Below are 23,273 nucleotides of genomic sequence, written 5' to 3'. Positions count from 1 at the left end.
ACATAATTTCAAATTAGTATTGCATATATCTCTTGATTTGATTTTTGTTCTCCCTCAATATTATGTTACAGGGACGGCAGAGCAACAAACAATGAAGTGAAGGGTGGTCAGTTGAACCCCCAATTTTATTGTCGGATTGAGTATATTGTATAACTCATTTCCAAAAGGCAGCGTTGTTTTACCTCTTAATAATTTCAATTACAATTTAATTTAAATTAAACATAATTATTTTTAGTCTTTAGACTATAGGAATTTATTTGGCGCAAATTTTTTGGGAAGCTGGGATAGTTCGTATAAATATTTGTCTACTAGTTTTATATATTAAGGACGAATAATATTTGAGATGGTAATTATACCAAAATTGTATTTGGTGGGGGGCGTGATGTAATACTCTTGAAATCAAATATTTACATTCCATATAATATGAAAATTTTACATAAATATAATGATCTTGTTGGGAAGAAACAAGCAATAATTAAATTGCACGATAAGGTAACAACGAAAGATATATATTCAAGTCAAGATTTCCCAAACTATTTGAACACGAGGAACAAATTAATTTTAATCACAAACGGAAATCCGGACAGGAACTATACCAACTCCAGCAAATCAAGCTTTCTTGAAGGCAGATGACTCTGAAAAGAAACTCTTTTCTGTTTCCCGGCTAAGCAATGAACACATCTCTTTAACTTTGCTTTTTTTCACACCAGAAAGTAGATTCTTCTTAACTATCAATCCCCTTCTCGCTCATATGACTCCATCAAATTTACTAAATCACAACAAATGGAGCCCTGAAATTAGTACAAGTCAGATATCTTATCACCACGAGCCACAACCATTGATCCTTTAAGAAGCTTTCACTGGCCACCACCAAGAGTGTTATTAGAACCCTCATCATCAAGTTTTCCTCAGAAATAAAATTCAGGCGAACATATGGAGCATGCTTGACATTGTTAAGAACTAACCTCGAACCATTCTTACTTTTCAAGCAAACTGTGCCAATGTCAAATACCTTAACCTCACTATTATGTCCATTTGTAACATTCCAAAAATTACATAGAGTATAAGAAGAAAAATAACTCTTTCTTTGGCGTGGCATGAGAAGTGGCACCGCAATCTACAAACCAGGTAGACTCATCACAAACAAGATAGATATCATTTTTGCCACAAGCAACAAGAAGATCATTTTTTAGCAACAAAAGTAGCAAAATTTTCATTATCGCCATCTTTCTTTTGCTTTTTGTGGTCTCTCTTAAACTTGTAGCAATGTTTCTTGATGTGTCCTTGTAAGTGAAAATAGTCACATGTAACATTTTTGTACCTGGAGGATCTTGACTTGCCTCTGTCATTCTGACCTCTGAAGTTGCTTCACCCCCTGTCTTCGATAACCAAAACATCGGAGTGTGAAGTTGAAGAAGACGAAGCTTGAGATCTTCTTCTCATATCTTCATTCAAGACAGCACTCTTAGCATATTCCACAGTTACACCATCACTGGTAACAGAATTAGTCAAAGAAACTCGAAGATTTTCCCAAGAGTCTTGCAAAGTATTAAGAAGTCAAAGTCCCCGTATTTTCTTCATCAAACTTGACACCCATTCCAGATAGCCGGTCAAGGACACCTTGAAAATCATTTATATGATCAGAAATAGGAGTGTCCTCTTTGTATCTAAAATTCATCAATTGTTTCCGTAGGAATAACTTATTATTGCCAGTTTTTGAAGCATAAAGTGTCTCGAGCTTTTCCCACAAGCTTTTAGCCTTTGTCTGATTCACAATATGATTTCAAACATTATCTTCAACTCATTGCCTAATATAGTCACAAACTTGTAAGTTCTCTAATTCTCAATCCTCATCATTCATAGACTCGGATTTCTTAGAAGCAAACACAGGTAAATGCATTTTCTTGACAAATAGAAGATTTTCTTAGCGACTGTTAATGCAGTTATCTGAGTCGGAGATGGGAAGATGTCAATGACGGTTGATGGGAAAGAAGATACTTTTGATGTGTTCAAAGGTACTAAGCTTCCGCCCCATTATGAGGAATTGAATATGATCACCGTTGTGGAGCCCGAGCTAACAAATGCATAGCTAGATCACTTTTTAGCTTCTCGAGATCCTTTGGGGATAGCATTGGTATATGGTGAGGACTTGGTGGAAGATAAGAAAGTCGAGGAGTGTCTTCACATTCTTGACACTTCTTGTGCATATTTACAAGCCAATACGCCATTTGAGGAGTTAGCTCTCCAACCGGGTCGGGTCGGATCTTCTCCACGTGAGTCGAAATTTTAGAGGGTTGTTAAGGAAAGTGGTTGTGATAGTGAAGAAGAAAGTAGGGAATTTAGTGAAATTGGGGTTAGGGTATTGATGATGATGATAATAGGAAGTGGATAAGGTGGTGATGGTGAAGAATAAGGTTTTGCATGGTCTAGTGATGGTGGTGACAGTGAAGAGAGAGAAAGTGAGGAGAAGAAGAAGAGGGTCATTGATGGTTAAAGAGAGAGAGAGATGAAGAAATTAATAAGACAATTATAGGTTGAGCAGAGATACTACCCGTAAATTTTGTGATTCAATAAAACTGAGTTTTTTTTTTTGAGCACCTACACCTCTAGGCTACATTTTATCATCGTGGTCAATCAAGAATTCCATGACGATAAAATGTAGCCTAGAGGTGTAGGTGCTCCAAAAAAAAAAAAACTCAGTTTTATTGAATCACAAAATATAATTTTTTATTTCATCCACGATAATATGTGATTATAAATTATTTTTATCATGGATGAAATAAAAAATTATATTATAAAATGTATTATTATGGTATTCTCTCCTATTCAAAATAAGTCTCTGGTTAGCTATTTTCACACTTCTTAAGAAAATACTAACTCCTCAAAAAATAGATATTTTAACTAAATTACCCTTAATTAATAAGACTATTGCTTATTTATTGCCTTGAGTAAACAGGAAAAAAATATGGATAAATATTAAGGACGATTAAGGACATGTACGATGTAGCCGAGATCCCGATTAGAACACTAGGAGGTGACTCAGATCACTTTCCGGTCATGATGGGGTTACACCAGAGGTTAACCCTTAGCACGTTCCTACTTGCCTTAGTGATGGATGACATATTAAAGGGGAAGTGTCGTGGTGTATTTTATTCGCGGATGACATAGTATGGATTGAAAAGACACGCGGTGGAGTGAATGACAGGCTGAAAGCTTGGAGAAAGACTGTTAGATGGTTGTGCGTCCATCAAATAATGTATGAGGGACCTGGTTGTGTACCGGTTCCCTTATGCCGTGCAGTAAGTAAAGAAGACACGATTTTACCGTGAAAAACTCCTTGCTCAAGGGATTAAAAATCACGACCTATCACAGTAGGATTTCACCTCCACCAACCTAGCAACTTCAGGCTACAACTCTATCGTAAGCTAGGAATTAACTCCCATAACCCCTCACCCTTACAATAACGCTTTTGCAACCTAGGAACTAAACCCCGTAGTCCCTCCACACCTGCAATACTCTGATTGCAAGCACCTCCACTTGACTAACTCTATCCAAGGACCACTAATATAACTAGACTAACTATAGCCTAGTGTACCACTCAAAAGCTTGCGGAAACACACTTCCAGTAAGCACCCTTTGAGACTTTTAATCTACCTACAAATAGCTTCTTAACACAGAAAGTAGGTTTACAATTTAAGCAGAAACGAACAAAGACTCACAACAGTATAAACAACTTAGACTAAAACTTGTGTCAGGATCAGGTTCTTTAACTTGTAGTTGGCTTTGTTCTTGAGAGATCTTGAGAACTTGTGTTGGCAGCTTTGCACCATTTAGATTAGGTTTTCAAGTCTACTCAATATGGTTCCATCATGTTGTATATATAGTGAGAGCATGTGGGATGGGTAGAGACCACTTATTTACTTTGACCTAAAGCATGGGCCAACTCACAATGTACTTGTGTGCAGCAAGTGGCTCGGCTTTGTAGCTGTCTCTGCCGACAGTGCAAGGTGCACAGAAAGCAGATTACGTACAGACCAAGTCTCTATCTGGTTCTGAAATAGTTTGACAATCATCAAAACACGAATTCATTTGGAACTATCAAAGACCTTAGAGTCTAAAAGTTTCAGGTTAAACATGACTAAACTGAGTACCTAGTGTGCAAGTTCAGTGATGAACATACGAGTGAGGTCGAAGTGAAGATTGAGGAACTAGTCATACCCAAGAAAGGAATCTTCAAGTATCTTGGATCTATAATCCAAAGAGACGAGGAGAATGACAATGATGTCGCACATCGTATTGGAGCGGCGTGGGTGAGATGAAGACTCACCTCCAGGGTATTGGTCGATAATAAGAATGGGTCGCTTAGACTTAAAGGTAAGTTTTATAGAGTAATGGTTAGATCAAAATTGTTGTATGGGTTGGAGTGCTGGCCAGTCAAGAACGCTCATGGTCAGAAGATAAAGGTAGCGGTGATGGGGATGCTCAGATGGATGTGTGGGCATATCTGAAGACATATGATTAGGAATGAAGTTATACGAAGCACGATGAGAGTGACATCAGTGAAGGACAAGATGAGGGAAACAAAGCTAAGATGGTTTGGTCATGTGAAGAGGAGTTATGAGAATATGCCAGTAAGAAAGTGTGAGAGGTTAGCGGTAGCGGGGGTTAGGAGAGGTAGAGGTAGGCCGCAGAAAAATTGAGGGGGGTGTGATTAGGCAAGGCATGATATAATTTCAGTTGACTGAGGCAATGACCATAGATAGGAAGGTATGAAGGTCGATGATTAAGGTACGTAGAAGGTTAGTAGGTAGTGGAGTGTTGTTGCACTCTGTGGGGGGGGACTAGCCTTCCCCTCTCCTCTCCTCTTTTCCTTTTAGCAGTTGTATTTAGTTATCGCGTAGTCTCTTATTTTTCGAGTTGCTGCATTTGTTTTGCCTCTTGTTATTAGCAATATTATTTAGTACTTGCGTAGTTTCGTACTCTTCGATGTGCATTACCATCTGTTGAATATTTGGTTTGTACCTTGCTATTTTGCTACTATACTTTTTGTGTCTGCTTCGAATTACTTTTTTTGTTCCTTTTTTTTTCTTTTTTTTTCTTCTCTTTTCCTTCTTCAAGTCGAGGGTCTTTCGGAAACAATCTCTATGCCCCACAAAAGCAGAAATAAGGTATGCCTATATTCTACTCTCCTAGACCCTACTTGTGGGATCACACTGGGTATGTTATTGTTTGGATTAATAGATTTGAAAAATGTGTTACATAGATGAAACGGAAAAGGGTCATATTTGCTCCTGTACTTTCAGAAAAAAGTTATATTCGTCATTTGTTATACTTTTCGACATATTTATCCTTCCTATCCTACTTTGGTTTCATATTTTTCTGTTAACCATTAGTTTCCTTATTCCACATTTATTATCCTGCGTGGTGCCAACGTGGATAATTAAGGGCAACTTACATAAACAGCTACCTTTTATAAGCTCCGAACAATATATAACTACACCTTAGCAATTTACAAACCGTAGCTACCTTTGCAATTTCAGCTGTTTTTCTGTGCATTTAAATATAGCTGTAAGGTTGCTATTCGAAATACAGTTGAATACACCAAATATATGTGACATATATCTGACCAAATACACTGAAATACATTCCAATAAAGCGAAATGTTTTTGAACTACACCTCAATACATCAAATACATATGACCTGAATGTGGTGCAACCAATTTTGTTAATACAAACATATACATGTGTATTTGATTGTATTTATATACAGTAAAAACTTGCACATTTAAATACAACCAGAACAAAAGGATTATCAGTATATAAATACAAAGCAATACACGAAAATACGGCCGAAATTGCAATTTCTCAGAAAAAGAATGTGGCCAGCGGGATTCGAACCGAGGCGCGCAAGGGCAAAGCTCATGCCCAATGACCACTCCAACTACAGCGTGCCTCATGTATAGTAGCTACGAAATGTAAAATGTAGCTACGAAATGTAATTATTGCAAAAGATAGTTATAATCCATAAATAGCTCTTAGAAGTAGTTATGACATGTAAATTTTCCTATTTATTTCTCACAAATTACATCCGGTCAAGTGAAACCCAAATCTTAACTTTTCAATAGTTATTTAACGGCCCTGGCGAAAAGTGTCAAATCTAACTTATTAGGCTCAATCACGCAAGTCACAGCCGTGGTTGGTTTGATTCGATTCAATTCATCTTGACTCTATGAGGAAGCTAAATTTGGTCAAGAGATGATTATATCATCAAATACTGTAAAAAGAATATGATTTAGTCATGAATATGATTTGAAATCTTTAAATAATATTAGGTGATTGTTTTAAGACAAAGTAGAATTCTGAGTTATGAAAATGGAAAATCTTTTTAGTATAGGAGGTATATTATCTCCTTTAAGGAGCTTACTCGGTCAGAATTTATTTTAATCGAGTTAAAGAATTTCGAATATGAAATGCCTAAAATTAAAAGGAAATGAATGAAACATGATCCTGAAGAATGCTTTAATAGAGTCTTTTTGTTATTATCTTACATTGTAACATAGAAATAGAAAGACAAAAAGAAAAAGAAGCAGATAGAGGGAAGTTTAAATATTTTTGGTGTCTAGGGCTCTTTTACTCACGACAAAAAATGTAGGGATCTAATAGCTCAGTTGGTTGGCTATCTGAACTTTCACCTTATTAGTGAGGGTTCGAATCCCCACATTATAATTTCTTCCCCCATTTCCCCTTCCCCTACCCCTATGTAATAAAAACAATTTAAAAAAAAAACTCACGACAAATGTAATTTTTTTTTTTTTTGGGATGAAATAAAATCTCTTGCCTTCTTACATTTGAATAGAAGAAAATGATCTTTTCAAATAATTTTTTTCAAATCTTTTAAACGTAAAAAATGAAGTGTCAAAGAGCCATAAAACTAAAAGAATTTGTAAAGGACTAAAAAATCATTCCGCCCATATTTTTTGTGTTTGGTGTTATGAAATATTTAGAAAGAAATTTGTAAATCCATTCTAGAAATGAGATCTGTAAGTCACATTTTGAAATGAGTTTTGTAAGTCGAATTCTATGATTCAATTTTATAAAGTTCATTTATAGAACGTGATTTGTTGCCGACATCATCTCCTAAACATGATATTTCCATTAAAATAACACATAACAGTGACATTTTGGGGAAAACAAATTCATGCACCACAATATGAGACCAAAGAACAAAAAAAAAAAAAAAAAAAAAAAAAACTGTAGCTAACTTATGTGCGAAGAAATCGTCTTTAATCCAACAAAAAACTTTATCGTTTTGACAGTCATTGAACAGTACAAGAACCATTCAACGTGACTTGATAGAAAATAATTTTACTCATAACGTTGACTTAATATCTTTCCGATATAATTTTCTCAAACATAATTAACAGTGTATTATATGGATTTGGAAATGTTTTCAAAACAAAAGAGAGGAAATAGTTAGAAATTAGATTCAAAAGAGTAGTAAGAAACACAAAACTTGGAATTATATTCTTTCTGTTTCTTTAACTCTACCTCACCCTAAAGAGAGTTTAACAATACATTTAGTTATATTTGGTACTACCTTCTACTCTGTTGAATTCGACTGATCTAAACCTTTTTCATCAAGATAATTACACTTTATATAAAGTCAAATTATTTTATATAGATTGAATCCTGGCTCGGTCACCAGCTAAAGCTAGTGAGAAAGACTTGCATTCACATTACTTGCATCCAAGGTGAATGAAGCTTGTGGAAAAGTCTAACATGTGCCAATGCTAGTGGCAATTGATAATGGGGTAATATGAAGAGATAATGATCAAAACACAACTTAAATATGATTTTTTTATTTTAGTTTTCTATTTGAACAATCTGTTTGAGAGGTTCCTATTTAAACTATCACATATAAGTTAGCAAAACACATTTCAACTATCAGTTATTCATTTTTTCTATCTCAACTATTAAAAAAAATGAACAAATGTTAGTTGAACTGTATTTTGCTAACTAGTTGGTGTTTAGATAAAAAAGTAAAAAATAAGTGATACTTTTACAACATTCCTATCAAAATAACATAACAATGACATTTTGGGGGAAATTCATGCAGCACAGTGTTAGACATGTAATGAGGTGTCTCAGTAAAAGAGGGAAAGGTAGCTAACTTATATGCGCAAGAAATCGTCCTTATTCCCCCAAACAAAATGAACTGAAACTTTATCATGTTCATTCTTTGCTTTTCCGAATAGTACAAAAACCCTCCAGAATTATTGAAAGAATACGAGTTCAATAAGTTTGACTTTAACATCTTTTCAACACCAATTTTACTTAAAAGATAAATGAATTTGGAACTACATTTCCTCTTTTTCCTTAACTCTACCTAACCCAAAAGAGAGCTTAACAATATTTTTAGTTACTACTACCTTCTACTCTGCTAACAACAATATACCCAGTGTAATCTTATAAATGGAGTCTGAAAAGAATAGTGTGTACGCAAATCGTACCCCTACCTTGATATAGGTGAGAGAGGAGTTATGGAAGCATAAGTTCTAACAACATCAGGATAGTAAGAAAATCGAAGCAGAAGAAACAATATATAGTTATAGAAAACTAAGGTAAGAAATACAATAATAAAAAACAAAAATACTACTAATACTATTAGCAGAGAAAAGCAAAACGCGTAAAATACTCTGCTAAATTGGACTGAAAAAATGGATGTTACTAAAAGCCAGGGTTTAACAATATTTTTAGTAACTACTACCTTCTACTGTGCTAAATTGGACTAAATAAATAGATGATGTGCTAAAAGCATTACTCCCTCCGTTTCATAATAAGCGTCACCTTAACTAAAAAATTATTTCATAATAAGTGTCATTTTAGGAAACCAAGACATAAATTGACTAGTTTTTCTAATTCTACCCTTAGACAATAAAGTAACATCTAAATGATGCTTGGAATATTCACATAGTGACTTAGTATTATTGGATTCCCAATGTCAAAAGGTTTACATCTTGTGCATGCTCTAATCAAAAGGTAAAAGTAATATATTTTTATTCTATAAGTATAATTTGATAAACTTTATATTACATTATTAATTTTTTAATATGTATATTTTTTACTAAGATGACACTTATTATGAGACAAAGGGAGTAATAAAACACGTGATGAAGTCACTTGAGTACCATGTCAACACCACTGGCTAAAGCTAGTGAGAAAGACTTAAAGGCCAACGTGAATGGTCTTGTGGAAAGTCAAAAACAAATATTTGTATATTCTGCTTTGTGTATGTAGTACAGCTTAAAGTCAAAAAACAATATTTGTATATTCTGCTTCGTCCGTTACGTTACGGCATCTAGAATCATATGTAAGAGCCATGGGCTTAAAAAAAACAGTTTATAAGCTGGAAATAACTTGTAAATTAAAAAATAAGTTAACTTATTTTTTTGATTTATAAGCTGTTTTCAGCTTATAAGCTACTTTAGATAAATTAAGTTAAACGGGTTCAATTAATTTTTTAGGCTTATTTTAAGCACAAAATAATTATAAGCGTCAGTCAAACACTTAAAAAAACTGAAAACAGACAACTTATAAGCCAATGCATACGGCTCTAAGTACAATTTATTATACCTTTACAAAAAGGATAATTTATCTTCTTTTTACTGGCATTTGTTTTAAGAGAAAAGAAAAAGGAGGGTGAGGGGCGAGAGGATAAGGAATATGAAAAAGTTTCTGTTTAACGAGATCAAGAAGGAGGAGCTCGAGATCGGTGATCACATTTACACATGGCGACACGGCTATCTTTACGCTCATCATGGTCTGCATTTCTAGCTCTTTCAGTTTGTTTCAAGTTCAGTTCTCTTTTGAATTTGTTGTTTTCTCTTTTTAGGGGTCTGACCACACAAATATTACCTGCTTTTTCTTTGGTTACTTTGCTATTAATGAATGATATTTTAGCTAATCGTCGTCTACTTGTAGACATATTTGTCATACTCAGCATGAATCTGGAAATTAATGTTGCTCTGAAACCTGATCTAAGGTGTGTTTGGTATGACAGAAAATGTTTTTCAAGAAAATATTTTTAAGGTTTGTTTGGTATGACGGAAAATGTTTTCTCGGAAAATAAGTGGTTTTCCTACTCATTTTCTTGTGATTGGCACACGAATTGGAAAATATAATGTTATTTTAAGAGCAATTACATATATTGAACGCATTTTTGAGTTTGGAATACAGCTTTTGGTGGTGGTAAGTACGAAGTAGAGGTTGGGAGGTACGGTGGGGGTAGGAAAAGATTTCTTTTTTTTTTTATAAAAAAAAAAACATATAAACCAGAAAAATAGGGTGGGTGGGGACTAAGAATTTTTCTTTCCATATTTCATAAATTTTTTATAAAAGAAAATTAGGGGGAGGGGGTGGTGGAAGGTAGGGTGGGTGAGTGGGAGGTCGGGGATGGGGGTTGTGAGGACTAAGGATGGGTTGTGGGCGATGGGGGCTGTGGGGTGGGTGGTGAAGCATGGGGGTGGTTTTGGGGCGGGGTAGTGGGTGGAGCGGGGACGAGGTGGTTTGAGGTGGGGTGGGGGGTGGAGGTTGGGGGTGGGGAGAGGTGGAGGTTGGTTTGGGGGTGTTGTGAGTGTGGGTTAAGGGTGGTGGCGTGCGGGGTGGGTTGGAGAATGCATTGGTATTTTTTTTTATATTATTTTGAACTAGTACTATTAATGCATTGGTATGTTTTATTAATCGGGAAAATGTTTTCCCTCAAATTATTATGTAAAATATTTTCTCCTATTATGAGAAAAACATTTTCAAGATCTTTAGTGCTACCAAACAAGAAAAAATAGGAAAACGCTGTTTAGAAGACATCTTCCGTTATACCAAACACACCCCTAGTTCTGTTGAAATTGTGTCTGACGATCTACTTTTGTTGTTACAATCCTACATTTGTGTGGGAAGGATCGTTTGCTTCCTTATATATGATCTTGAACAATTCTCACATGATAAATTAGCTTTTGTGTCCTTTTCATAGTAATATTCCCTCGGTTCATTTTTACTTGTCCATTTTTTTACTTTGCATGCCCCTTAAGAATTAATAAATGAAGTTTGTATTTTGTTTTTACCATAATATTCATATTATGTGGTGTATAGTGGCAATAGACTTGGCAGATGATTTGAAAATGAGTAATTAATGTTAAGGTAAAATAAAGAGAAAAAATTGTTTTTCTCTTGATATACCAAAGTGGACAAATCCTCTGGTTCAAAAAGAGTGTCTACTTCACCATTTGCACACTCCTTAAGAAAATACGTCCGTTGAAAAAAAAAGTAATTTGACTAAACTGCTGCTAATTAAATAGGTATTGCGATTTGGTCACTTACCACTTAATAAGAGACAATGCACGTGTAGTGTGCTATTGGTTTACATCCTAAACAACATTAAGCGGCTTCATTAGCCCCTCTGTTTCTCCATGCTATAGAATTTTCACTCCTATTTCAGCAAATTTGTTCCTGTACTGTACTACAGGGCAAAGGAACAGAATAAGATTGCACTAATCTCTTTTCTTTCGGCTATCTTTCACTTTCCTTTCTCTTCACTTCTCCCAAGTTTAATTTTGATTCTAAACATTTTCTTTGTACCAAAGTGGTTAAGTGGACAAATAATCACTGTGAGATGGTGCTGTAACCTTTCTCCTTTCCACATTTCTTCGTTTGATTGTGTCCCATTTAAGTGTCAACTCTTGAGATCAAAGTCTACCTACATTTACTTGAACAATGTAATGACAAAGGCAAACCTTCTTACCTTAACCAATTGTATGATTTAGAGCTATTTAATCAGTACTTCTATCATTATCTGAATATTTCACATGGCTTTTCAATTAGATCATCAAGATGAGTTTAGTCACAGAAAGAAGATGTTTGAGTGATCTTACCAATCAAAATGTTGGAAGTGATTAATCAGCTTCTTAACGGTACAACTTTGGATCTTACCAATAAAGTATATTCAGTTTCAGCATCTTGCTATATATCATTCAGGACAATAAAATGCTACCAATGATGTGCAGCTCTGTTGAGTCCCATATCAGTTGTGGCAGGGGTTATTTGGTCTTTTTATATGGTCTTGGGAAATCATCGCTGCTTGAACTAGCTTTCGGGGTTGAGTTAGGCTTAATGTCCATTTCTTTATCAAGCTCTTATTTAGTTCCTAGCTATCAACAATCGACTAGACCTATTTAGTCTGGATTCCGGAAGACCTGGGGCCTCCCTTCAGTTGAAAGCTATAGGAATATAGCAATTTGGAGCTGAATGAAAAAACGATAAATAATGGATGGTTATTTTTAAGGAAGAAGAATCATGTAACATAATCTCTTTGGGAGTATGTGTCAAATAACTAGAAAGTAGAAAGAATACAGAGCCAATCTCTTCTTCTTTTCATGCATTACATGCTATTATATATCTAGAGCTTCCGGACTTGTGGCTACATGGGATTTTGCTAATTATTGTATGTGGATGAGCAATGTCGAAGATTTAAGCAACAAAAAGCATACTCTCTCTAATAATTTAAACTTTTAGATGAAGTGATCACGCAATCAGCAAGTACATATGTGGCATGTTAACTGACATATCTTCTTTTCAACGTGATCAGGAATATATATTGGTGATGGGATAGTGATCCATTTCACCCCGGCAGCTGGTGGGGAGATAGGAACAGGAACATTCATCGATCGTTTCATCTTCAGCTCATCTCCCTCTCGTCGCTCTGAATCCGAATGTCCAAGATGTGGTGATCATCCAAGGAACGACGGCGTCATCTCTTCATGCCTGCAATGCTTCCTCTCTGGTGGTAAACTATACCGTTTTCGTTATGGTGCCTCACCAGGACTCTTTGTTGCCCAAGTTCGAGGAACGTGCACTTTTGCCCGTTCTGATCCCTGCGAGGATGTCCTCCACCGTGCTGAAACTCTTCTCAATAACGGTTTTGGAAACTATAACCTTTTCAAGAACAACTGTGAGGATTTCGCGATCTACTGCAAGACTGGTTATCTGTACTTCAGGACAGGTGGCATAGGGCGCAGTGGTCAGGCAGCGACGTTCGTTGCAGCAGCTAGTACACTAGCTTCAGCACCGGTGCGCCTCATGGTAGCAGCACCGGTGAGCCTCATGCCTACTACCGGTTTTGCAGCTGTTGGCTGGGGAATTTACTGTGCCAACAGGTTTTTTTCTGATATCGGAGTTCGCAGGGATGTGATGAAAATACCTGCAGATAGGCTTGTTTCGCGCAATCGACTTATAAGTGTCTGATCTGAACCTGCATTACTCATCAAGATGGTTTCTTGGGACCAAATTTTTAATGTATTTTAAGCAAGACTTGTTGACATGAACTACATGTGATATATACGCTATACCTCAATATTCTTATCATTCGTGAGATGCCACTTAATTGTCAAACACTTTGCTGTAATTTTTTCCTCTCTATTGGCATCCATCTTCAAAAAAAAAACTTATCAAACACTTTGCAGGTGTATCATTTGGTGTAATCACTATTTATTAAAAAGTTCCCATCCAGTGTTAGGTACTCGGTTTTGGGGGCGACTCACTTATGGAAGTCCCACTTTGGGGGTAAGTGCTGAGCAAAGGTGATTCCATATCTAGGACACAAACTTTTGGTTACGGATGGAACAGTACTTACTATTCCACCACAACGTTTGTATTACCAGTAATTACTACATAATTTCTAATTAGTATTGCCTATATCTTTTGATTTGATTTGATTTGACTTTTGTTCTCCCTCAATATTATGTTACAGGGACGGCGGAGCAACAAACAGTGAAGTGAAGGGTGGTCAGTTGAACCCCCAATTGTATTGTCGGATTGAGTGTATTGTATAACTCATTTCCAAAAGGCAGCGTTGTTTTACCTCTTAATAATTTCAATTACAATTTAATTTAAATTAAATATAATTATTTTTAGTCTTTAGACTATAGGAATTTATTTGGCGCAAATTTTTTGGGAAGCTGGGATAGTTCGTATAAATATTTGTCTACTAGTTTTATATATTAAGGACGAATAATATTTGAGATGGTAATTATACCAAAATTGTATTTGGTGGGGGGCGTGATGTAATACTCTTGAAATTAAATATTTACATTCCTTATAATATGAAAATTTTACATAAATATAATGATGTTGTTGGGAAGAAACAAGCAATAATTAAATTGCACGACAAGGTAACAACGGAAGATATATATTCAAGTCAAGATTTCTCACACTATTTGAACACGAGGAACAAATTAATTTTAATCACAAACGGAAATCCAGACAGGAACTATACCAACTCCAGCAAATCAAGCTTTCTTGAAGGCAGATGACTCTGAAAAGAAACTCTTTTTTGTTTCCCGGTTAAGCAATGAACACATCTCTTTAACTTTGCTTTTTTCACACCAGAAAGTAAATTCTTCTTAACTATCAATCCCCTTCTCGCTCATATGACACAGTCTTCAGTGCCATAACTTTGATGAAGTATCATTCTCCATCAAATTTACTAAGTCACAACAAATGGAGCCCTGAAATTAGTACAAGTCAGATATCTTATCACCACGAGCCACAACCATTGATCCTTTAAGAAGCTTTCACTGGCCACCGCCAAGGGTGTTATTATAACCCTCATCATCAAGTTTTCCTCAGAAATAAAATTCAGGCGAACATATGGAGCATGCTTGACATTGTTAAGAACCAACCTTGAACCATTCTTACTTTTCAAGCAAACTATGCCAATGTCAAATACCTCAACCTCACTATTATGTCCATTTGTAACATTCCAAAATTGCATAGAGTATAAGAAGAAAAATAACTCTTTCTTTGGCGTGACATGAGAAGTGGCACCGCAATCCACAAACCAGGTAGACTCATCACAAACAAGATTGATATCATTTTTGCCACAAGCAACAAGAAGATCATTTTCAGCAACAATAGCAGCACAATTTTCATTATCGCCATCTTTCTTTTGCTTTTTATGGTCTCTCTTAAACCTGTAGCAATGTTTCTTGATGTGTCCTTGCGAGTGAAAATAGTCACATGTAACATTTTTGTACCTGGAGGATCTTGACTTGCCTCTGTCATTCTGACCTCTGAAGTTGCTTCACCCCTCATCTTCGATAACCAAAACATCGGAGCGTGAAGTTGAAGAAGACGAAGTTTGAGATCTTCTTCTCATATCTTCATTCAAGACAGCAATCTTAGCATATTCCATAGTTACACCATCACTGGTAGCAGAATTAGTCAAAGAAACTCGAAGATTTTCCCAAGAGTCTTGTAAAGTATTAAAAAGTCAAAGTCCCCGTATTTTCTTCATCAAACTTGACACCCATTCCAGATAGCTGGTCAAGGACACCTTGAAAATCATTTATGTGATCAGAAATAGGAGTGTCCTCTTTGTATCTAATATTCATCAATTGTTTCCGTAGGAATAACTTATTATTGCCAGTTTTTGAAGCATAAAATGTCTCGAGCTTTTCCCACAAGCTTTTAGCCTTTGTCTGATTCACAATATGATTTCAAACATTATCTTCAACTCATTGCCTAATATAGTCACAAACTTGTAAGTTCTCGAATTCTTAATCCTCATCATTCATAGACTCGGATTTCTTAGAAGCAAACACAAGTAAATGCATTTTCTTGACAAATAGAAGATTTTCTTAGCGATTGTTGATGCAGTTATCTGAGTCGGAGATGGGAAGATGTCAATGACGGTTGATGGGAAAGAAGATACTTTTGATGTGTTCAAAGCTACTAAGCTTCCGCCCCATTATGAGGAATTGAATATGATCATCGTTGTGGAGCCCGAGCTAACAAATGCAGAGCTAGATCACTTTTTAGCTTCTCGAGATCCTTTGGGGATAGCATTGGTATATGGTGAGGACTTGGTGGAAGATAAGAAAGTCGAGGAGTGTCTTCACATTCTTGATACTTCTTGTGCATATTTACAAGCCAATACGCTATTTGAGGAGTTGGCTCTCCAACCAGGTCGGGTCGGGTCAAAATCGGGTCGGATCTTCTCCACGAGAGTCGAAATTTTGGAGGGTTGTTAAGGAAAGTGGTTGTGATAGTGAAGAATAAAGTAGGTAATTTAGTGAAATTGGGGTTAGGGTATTGATGATGATGATAATAGGAAGTGGATGAGGTGGTGATGGTGAAGAATAGGGTTTTGCATGGTCTAGCGATGGTGGTGACGATGAAGAAAGCGAAAGCGAGGAGAAGAAGAAGAGGGCCATTGATGGTTAAAGAGAGAGAGATGAAGAAATTAATAAGACAATTATGGGTTGAGCGGAGATACTACCCGTTAATTTTGTGATTCAATAAAACTGAGTTTTTTTTTAGCACCTACACCTCTAGGCTACATTTTATCGTCGTGGTCAATCAAAAATTCCACGACGATAAAATGTAGCCTAGAGGTGTTAGTGCTAAAAAAAACTCAGTTTTATTGAATCACAAAATATAATTTTTTATTTCATCCACGATAATATGTGATTATAAATTATTTTTATCGTGGATGAAATAAAAAATTATATTATAAAACGTATTATTATGGTATTCTCTCCTACTCAAAATAAGTCTCTGGTTAGCAATTTTCACACTTCTTAAGAAAATACTAACTCCTAAAAAAAAATTAACTAAATTACCCTTAATTAATAAGACTATTGCTTATTTATTGCCTTGAGTAAACAGGAAAAAATATGAAAAAATATTACGGACGATTAAGGACATGTACGATGTAGCCAAGATCCTGATTAGAACACTAGGAGGTGACTCAAATCACTTCCCGGTCATGATGGGGTTACACCAGAGATTAACCCTTAGCACGTTCCTACTTGCCTTAGTGACGGATGACATATTCAAGGGGAAGTGTCGTGGTGTATTTTATTCGCGGATGGCATAGTATGGATTGAAAAGACATGCGGTGGAGTGAATGATAGGCTGAAAGCTTGGAGAAAGACTGTTAGATGGTTGTGCGTCCATCAAATAATGTATGAAGGGCCTGGTTGTGTACCAGTTCCCTTATGCCGTGCAGTAAGTGAAGAAGACACGATTTTACCGTGAAAAACTCCTTGCTCAAGGGATTAAAAACCACGACCTATCACATTAGGATTTCACCTTCACTAACCTAGCAACTTCAGGTTACAACTCTATCGTAAGCTAGGAATTAACTCCCATAACCCCTCACCCTTACAATAACACTTTTGCAACCTAGGAACTAACCCTCGTAGTCCCTCCACACCTGCAATACTCCGATTGCAAGCACCTCCACTTGACTAACTCTAGCCAAGGACCATTAATATAACTAGACTAACTATAGCCTAGTGTACCACTAAAAAGCTTGCGGAAACACACTTCTAGTAAGCACCCTTTGAGACTTTTGATCTACCTACAAATTGCTTCTTAACACAGAAGAGTAGGTTTACAATTTAAGTAGAAATGAACAAAGACTCACAACAGTATAAAGAACTTAGACTAAAACTTGTATCTGGATCAGGTTCTTTAACTTGTAGTTGGCTTTGTTCTTAAGAGATCTTGAGAACTTGTGTTGGCAGCTTTGCACGATTTAGATTAGGTTTTCAAGTTTACTCAATATGTTGCCATCATGTTGTATATATAGTGGGAGCATGTGGGATGGGTAGAGACCACTTATTTACTTTGACCTAAAGCATGGGCCAACTCACTATTGTACTTGTGTGCAGCAAGTGGCTCGGCTTTGTAGCTGTCTCTGCTGACAGTGCAAGGTGCACAGAGAGCAGATTACGTACAGATCGGGTCTCTATCTGGTTCTGAAATAGTTTGACGATCATCAAAACACGAATTCATTTGGAACTATCAAATACCTTAGAGTCTAAAAGTTTCAGGTTAAACATGACTAAACTGAGTACCTAGTGCGCAAGTTCAGTGATGAACATACGAGTGAGGTCGAAGTGAAGATTGAGGAACTAGTCATACCCAAGAAAGAAATCTTCAAGTACCTTGGATCTATAATCCAAGGAGATGGGGAGAATGACAATGATGTCTCACATCGTATTGGAGCGGCGTGGGTGAGATGAAGACTCGCCTCCAGGGTATTGGTCGATAATAAGAATGGGTCGCTTAGACTTAAAGGTAAGTTTTATATAGTAGTGGTTAGATCAAAATTGTTGTATGGGTTGGAGTGCTGGCCAGTCAAGAACGCTCATAGTCAGAAGATAAAGGTAGCGGTGATAGGGATGCTCAGATGGATGTGTGGGCATATCTGAAGAGATATGATTAGGAATGAGGTTATACGAAGCACGATGAGAGTGACATTAGTGAAGGACAAGATGAGGGAAACAAGGCTAAGATGGTTTGGTCATGTGACGAGGAGTTGTGAGAATACGCCAGTAAGAAAGTGCGAGAGGTTAGCGGTAGCGGGGGTTAGGAGAGGTAGAGGTAGGCTTCAGAAGAATTGAGGGGGTGTGATTAGGCAAGACATGATATAACTTCAATTAACTGAGGCAATGGCCATAGATAGGAAGATTTGAAGGTCGAGGATTAAGGTACGTAGAAGGTTAGTAGGTAGTGGAGTGTTGTCGCACTCTCTGTATGTGGGGGGGGACTAGCCTTCCCCTCTCCTCTCCTCTTTTCCCTTTAGCAGTTGTATGTAGTTATCGCGTAGTCTCTTATTCTTCGAGTTGCTGCATTTGTTTTGCCTCTTGTTATTAGCAATATTATTTAGTACTTGCGTAGTTTCGTACTCTTCGATGTGCATTACCATCTGTTGAACATTTGCTTTGTACCTTGAAATTTTGCTACTATACTTTTTGTGTCTGCTTCGAATTACTTTTTTGTTCCTTTTTTTTTTCTTTTTTTTTCTTCTCTTTTCCTTCTTCAAGTCGACGGTCTTTCGGAAACAATCTCTATGCCCCACAAAAGCAGGAATAAGGTCTGCCTACATTCTACTCTCCCCAGACCCCACTTGTGGCCACTTGTGGGATCACACTGGGTATGTTGTTGTTTGGAGTAATAGATTTGAAAATGTGTTACATAGATGAAACGGAAAAGGGTCAGATTTGCTCCTGTACTTTCAGATAAAAGTTATATTCGTCATTTGTTATACTTTTCGACATATTTATCCTTCCTATCCTACTTTGGGTTCATATTTTTCTGTTAACCATTAGTTTCCTTATTCCACATTTATTATCCTGCGTGGTGCCAACGTGGATAATTAAGGGCAACTTACATAAAAAACTACCTTTTATAAGCTCCTAACAATATATAACTACACCTTTGCAATTTACAAACCGTAGCTACCTGTTATATCTCGTATCTTGTGCATTCGGAAAAATTCAAGACAATTGCGGGAGGTTGGGTGCAAGCATACATTTTTAAACCTTGTTTAGCACATAAGTTATTTATAAGAGTTATGGATGTGGAAATATCGAGGAAGCCTAGGGGCAAAATTGGAATTTTGAAAAATAGTTCCATGAATTACAAGAAAAAGACATGAAGTAATTGGGCTTGGAAAAATCAAAAAAAAAAAAGGCCCAAAAGTGGCCGGCCATGGCAAGAGAAAGGGGCCCAAGCCCATGTAACCATTTAATCCATGTGATAAATAAGTAAAAAGGGGCCATTATCTAGTCATTACATGTAGAACATTCAAGAAAAAAATTAGAGAGCAAGACTAAGGGCCATTCGGCCATGACTATGGAAAATTGAAGTTTTCAATTTTGATCCCAAAAATTATTTTCTTCTAGTATTTCTACTAATTCAAGGGTCCTCTTCAACGTGGCATAATCGTTGAAACAAGAAAACCGCTCTTTGTTGCAAAATAACTACTTTGGCTAAGTGGAGAAGTTGAGAAGAAAAGGTAAGATTTAATCCTTTTTTATTATGTTATGAAGGCTTGTTTATGTTGTAGTATGTAGAAATGGGTGGAACTTATGGAAATATGGAAGTTTGCATAATGGGTGTGTATATGGCCGTGTGTGTGTATTGTGGTATAGGTAAGATGAGTTGAATTTTATGTAGTATTCTAGTTGTGGTTATTGTGGACTTCATATTGGAAATGAAAGTTGAATGAATTTGGTTGAAGTTGGAAATATGGAGTAGGGCCGTGTGGTGTAGGATGATGAGATGAAAGTGAATTAATTTTGTTTAATGTGTTAGTTGTGTTGTGGTGACCTTTATAATGTAAATGAAGGTTAAATGGTTTAATTTGGCATTGAAATTGATTGTAGAAGATTATGTCATTTTAATATGATTTTATGATATTATGGAAATGAAGTTGTTAAAGTGTGGATTGTTGTTATTGATTATGAATTTAAAAGTAGAAAATGTGTCGTGGTAGTTTTGTTGCGTATGTAGGAATTTCGGGTGGAATATGGAATTGATGGAATTGTTGAATATTGTATAGATTGCTTGGAATGTTCTTGGCCAATGTTTGAATGATCTTAAATTAGTACATGAATATGAAAATGGTGATATTGATTTGAAAGTGCAAAGTTGGTTTGGAAGTTGTTGCACTATTTAGAAAAGAAGACAATTTATGTTAGAATGCGTTTCAAATCGATTGTTGATGCTATTGGTATGGTTGTTGATATTTTGGCCGAGTTAAAATCTCGAGGATGTTGTATGTATAGGGGAGATGCTGCCCAAATTTCTGTAGACAAGTATGGATTTAAGATTGCATTCCTAAAGGCTTAAAAATTGATATTTGGTAATTGTGACCAATTGTAGATTTTGAAGGAAACGGGATTTGAGTTTGGATTAGCGTAAGGAGCGAATAAGGTATGTAAAGCTCTACCTTTCTTTCTTTTGGCATGTCCTAGACGTAATAGGTTATGATACGAGCCTCGGGGGAAACTCTATTCCTAGAAATCCGAGCCTAATTTTGACCCTTATTCATTCAATGCAATTGAATTAGATACTTTATGCTTTGATAGAAAAATAGTTTAAACATCCGTAACTTTCACAAATTTGACCGGATTGCCCTAAAACTTTTGTAGATGACTCCATAAAGTCTAATGTTCGTAATTTATGTACCCCACCTCGACTTGACCCGAGGTGGGCCCACAATTACCGAAACCTTCTTGTATTGTTCTATTTGACCTATTTCCGTACTATGATTAAAAGAAAACTTTTGGTATTTGTTCCGACTACTAAACGATAGTTGTTTTAACTATTCCATTGAATCCTATGATATTTTGATATGTACAAATAATCTCAGCATTTTTATTTTGACATAATCCGTCATAACATCTGAAAGGTACGTACTATGACTATCGTCTGACTTCTTTCCTAAATGACCTGTCATTCGGACTATTCTATCGGGTCTTTCTAAATACTTTATGATGCATATAGTTTCTCACTACTCTACTCGTAGATGCCTCAATGCTTCCTTCACTGAGCCCGGGCCAGGATATGTTATCACGCGTATTCCACTGCATTGTTCGTCGTGCCTCGATGTGAGGGGGCAGGTATACATGTACATGGGTTGTGGAATATGTTGTGCCATGTACACATATTCTGATATTTGATGATATGATATGATATGGACATCTGATATGTTATGATATGTTACGGAAATATCCCCTACTCTGGAGTTATGCTGTGTTGTGGCGCCAGTGACGGGGTGGCGACCACGTTCTATCCACCGTGTCCCGTAATGGGGCCGGATATGGCATATGTTCTGACTTGCATTACCTATGTTTTATGAGTAAGCATTTTGATACTCCTGTTATTGCACTTATTTTCTGTACCCCCTGCTCAGATTATAATTCTGTTTATTACATACTCAGTACCTATTCCGTACTGACCCCCTTTCTTCGGGGGCTGCGTTTCATGCCGCGCAGGTACATCCAGGTAATGTGAAGTTATTATAAAGGATGTCTCAGCAGAGTTGAGAAGCTCCATTTGCTCCTGGACAGCTGCCGAGTCAGAGTTTGTATGTGTGGTTCTTCTAGATTGATGTAGAGACTTTGCAGACAGATTCGTGGGTATAGTATGTCAGTTGTGTAAGCGGCTTCGTCAGCCGATATGTCATTCTGTAATATGTATTAAATTTTATATATGATCATAGATTCTGTTTGATTTGGATAGCATCGGAAGGAATATTTTGAGAATCTATTATGATTTTATCTTTATTTGATTTAAAAAGTCTATTAAGATTATGTGTGTCCTAAAGGTCTGTGGGTTCGCTCGGCTCCGGATGTGGGGCCGGGTGCCCATCACACCCTAGTGGAATTGGGGTGTGACACTACCTTTGCAATTTCAGTTGTTTTTCTGTGCATTTAAATATAGTTGTAAGGTTGCTATTCGAAATACAGTTGAATACACCAAATACATGTGACATATATTTGACCAAATACACTGAAATACATTCCAATAAAGCGAAATGTTAGGTTGTTATTCGAACTACACCTCAATACATCAAATACATATGACCTGAATGTGGTGCAACCAATTTTGTTAATACAAACAGATACATGTGTATTTGATAGTATTTATATACAGTAAAAACTTGCACATTTAAATACAACCAGAACAAAAGGATTATCAGTATATAAATACAAAGCAATACAGGAAAATACAACCGAAATTGCAATTTCTCAAAAAAAAAATGTGGCCAACGGGATTCGAACCTGGGCGCGCAAGGGCAAAGTACATGCCCAATGACCACTCCAGCTAAAGCGTGCCTCATGTATAGTAGCTACGAAATGTAAAATGTAGCTATGAAATGTAAAATGTAGCTATGAAATGTAATTATTGCAAAAGATAGTTATAATCCATAAATAGTTCTTAGAAGTAGTTATGACATGTAAATTTTCCTATTTATTTCTCACAAATTACATCCGGTCAAGTGAAACCCAAATCTTAACTTTTCAACAGTTATTTAACGGCCCTGGCGAAAAGGGTCAAATCTAACTTATTAGGCTCAATCACGCAAGTCACAGCCGTGGTCGGTTTGATTCGATTCAATTCATCTTGACTCTATGAGAAAGCTAAATTTGGTCAAGAGATGATTATATCATCAAATACTGTAAAAAGAATATGATTTAGTCATGAATATGATTTGAAATCTTTAAATAATATTAGGTGATTGTTTTAAGACAAAGTAGAATTCTGAGTTATGAAAATGGAAAATCTTTTTAGTATAGGAGGTATATTATCTTTAATCCAACAAAAAACTGTAGCTAACTTATGTGCGAAGAAATCGTCTTTAATCCAACAAAAAACTTTATCGTTTTGACAGTCATTGAACAGTACAAGAACCATTCAACGTG

At 36.2% G+C, this 23,273-nt stretch overlaps 1 protein-coding gene across 1 annotated transcript; it reads left to right on the top strand.

Moving 5' to 3' along the window:
• Positions 1–9,655: 9,655 nt before the first annotated feature.
• On the top strand, positions 9,656–13,453 carry LOC132619096 (protein LEAD-SENSITIVE 1-like). Its single transcript, XM_060334061.1, has 2 exons — positions 9,656–9,820; positions 12,638–13,453. The coding sequence occupies exons 1-2, from the start codon at positions 9,724–9,726 to the stop codon at positions 13,291–13,293; spliced, it is 753 nt and encodes a 250-aa protein (XP_060190044.1). The 5' UTR covers positions 9,656–9,723; the 3' UTR covers positions 13,294–13,453.
• The last annotated feature ends 9,820 nt before the right edge of the window (positions 13,454–23,273 follow it).

This window comes from Lycium barbarum, chromosome 11 (assembly GCF_019175385.1).
Source record: "Lycium barbarum isolate Lr01 chromosome 11, ASM1917538v2, whole genome shotgun sequence".
Taxonomy (NCBI): domain Eukaryota; kingdom Viridiplantae; phylum Streptophyta; class Magnoliopsida; order Solanales; family Solanaceae; genus Lycium; species Lycium barbarum.
The sequence above is the reverse complement of the archived record's forward strand: the minus strand, read 5'-3'. Positions and strand labels throughout refer to the sequence as shown.

What these genes read in the sequence shown, in the direction of transcription:
- LOC132619096 (XM_060334061.1), top strand. Translation starts at nt 9,724, where the DNA reads ATGAAAAAGTTTCTGTTTAACGAGATCAAGAAGGAGGAGCTCGAGATC. An exon ending in CTATCTTTACGCTCATCATG is followed by an intron (nt 9,821 to 12,637) that starts GTCTGCATTTCT and finishes CAACGTGATCAG; the next exon opens with GAATATATATTGGTGATGGG.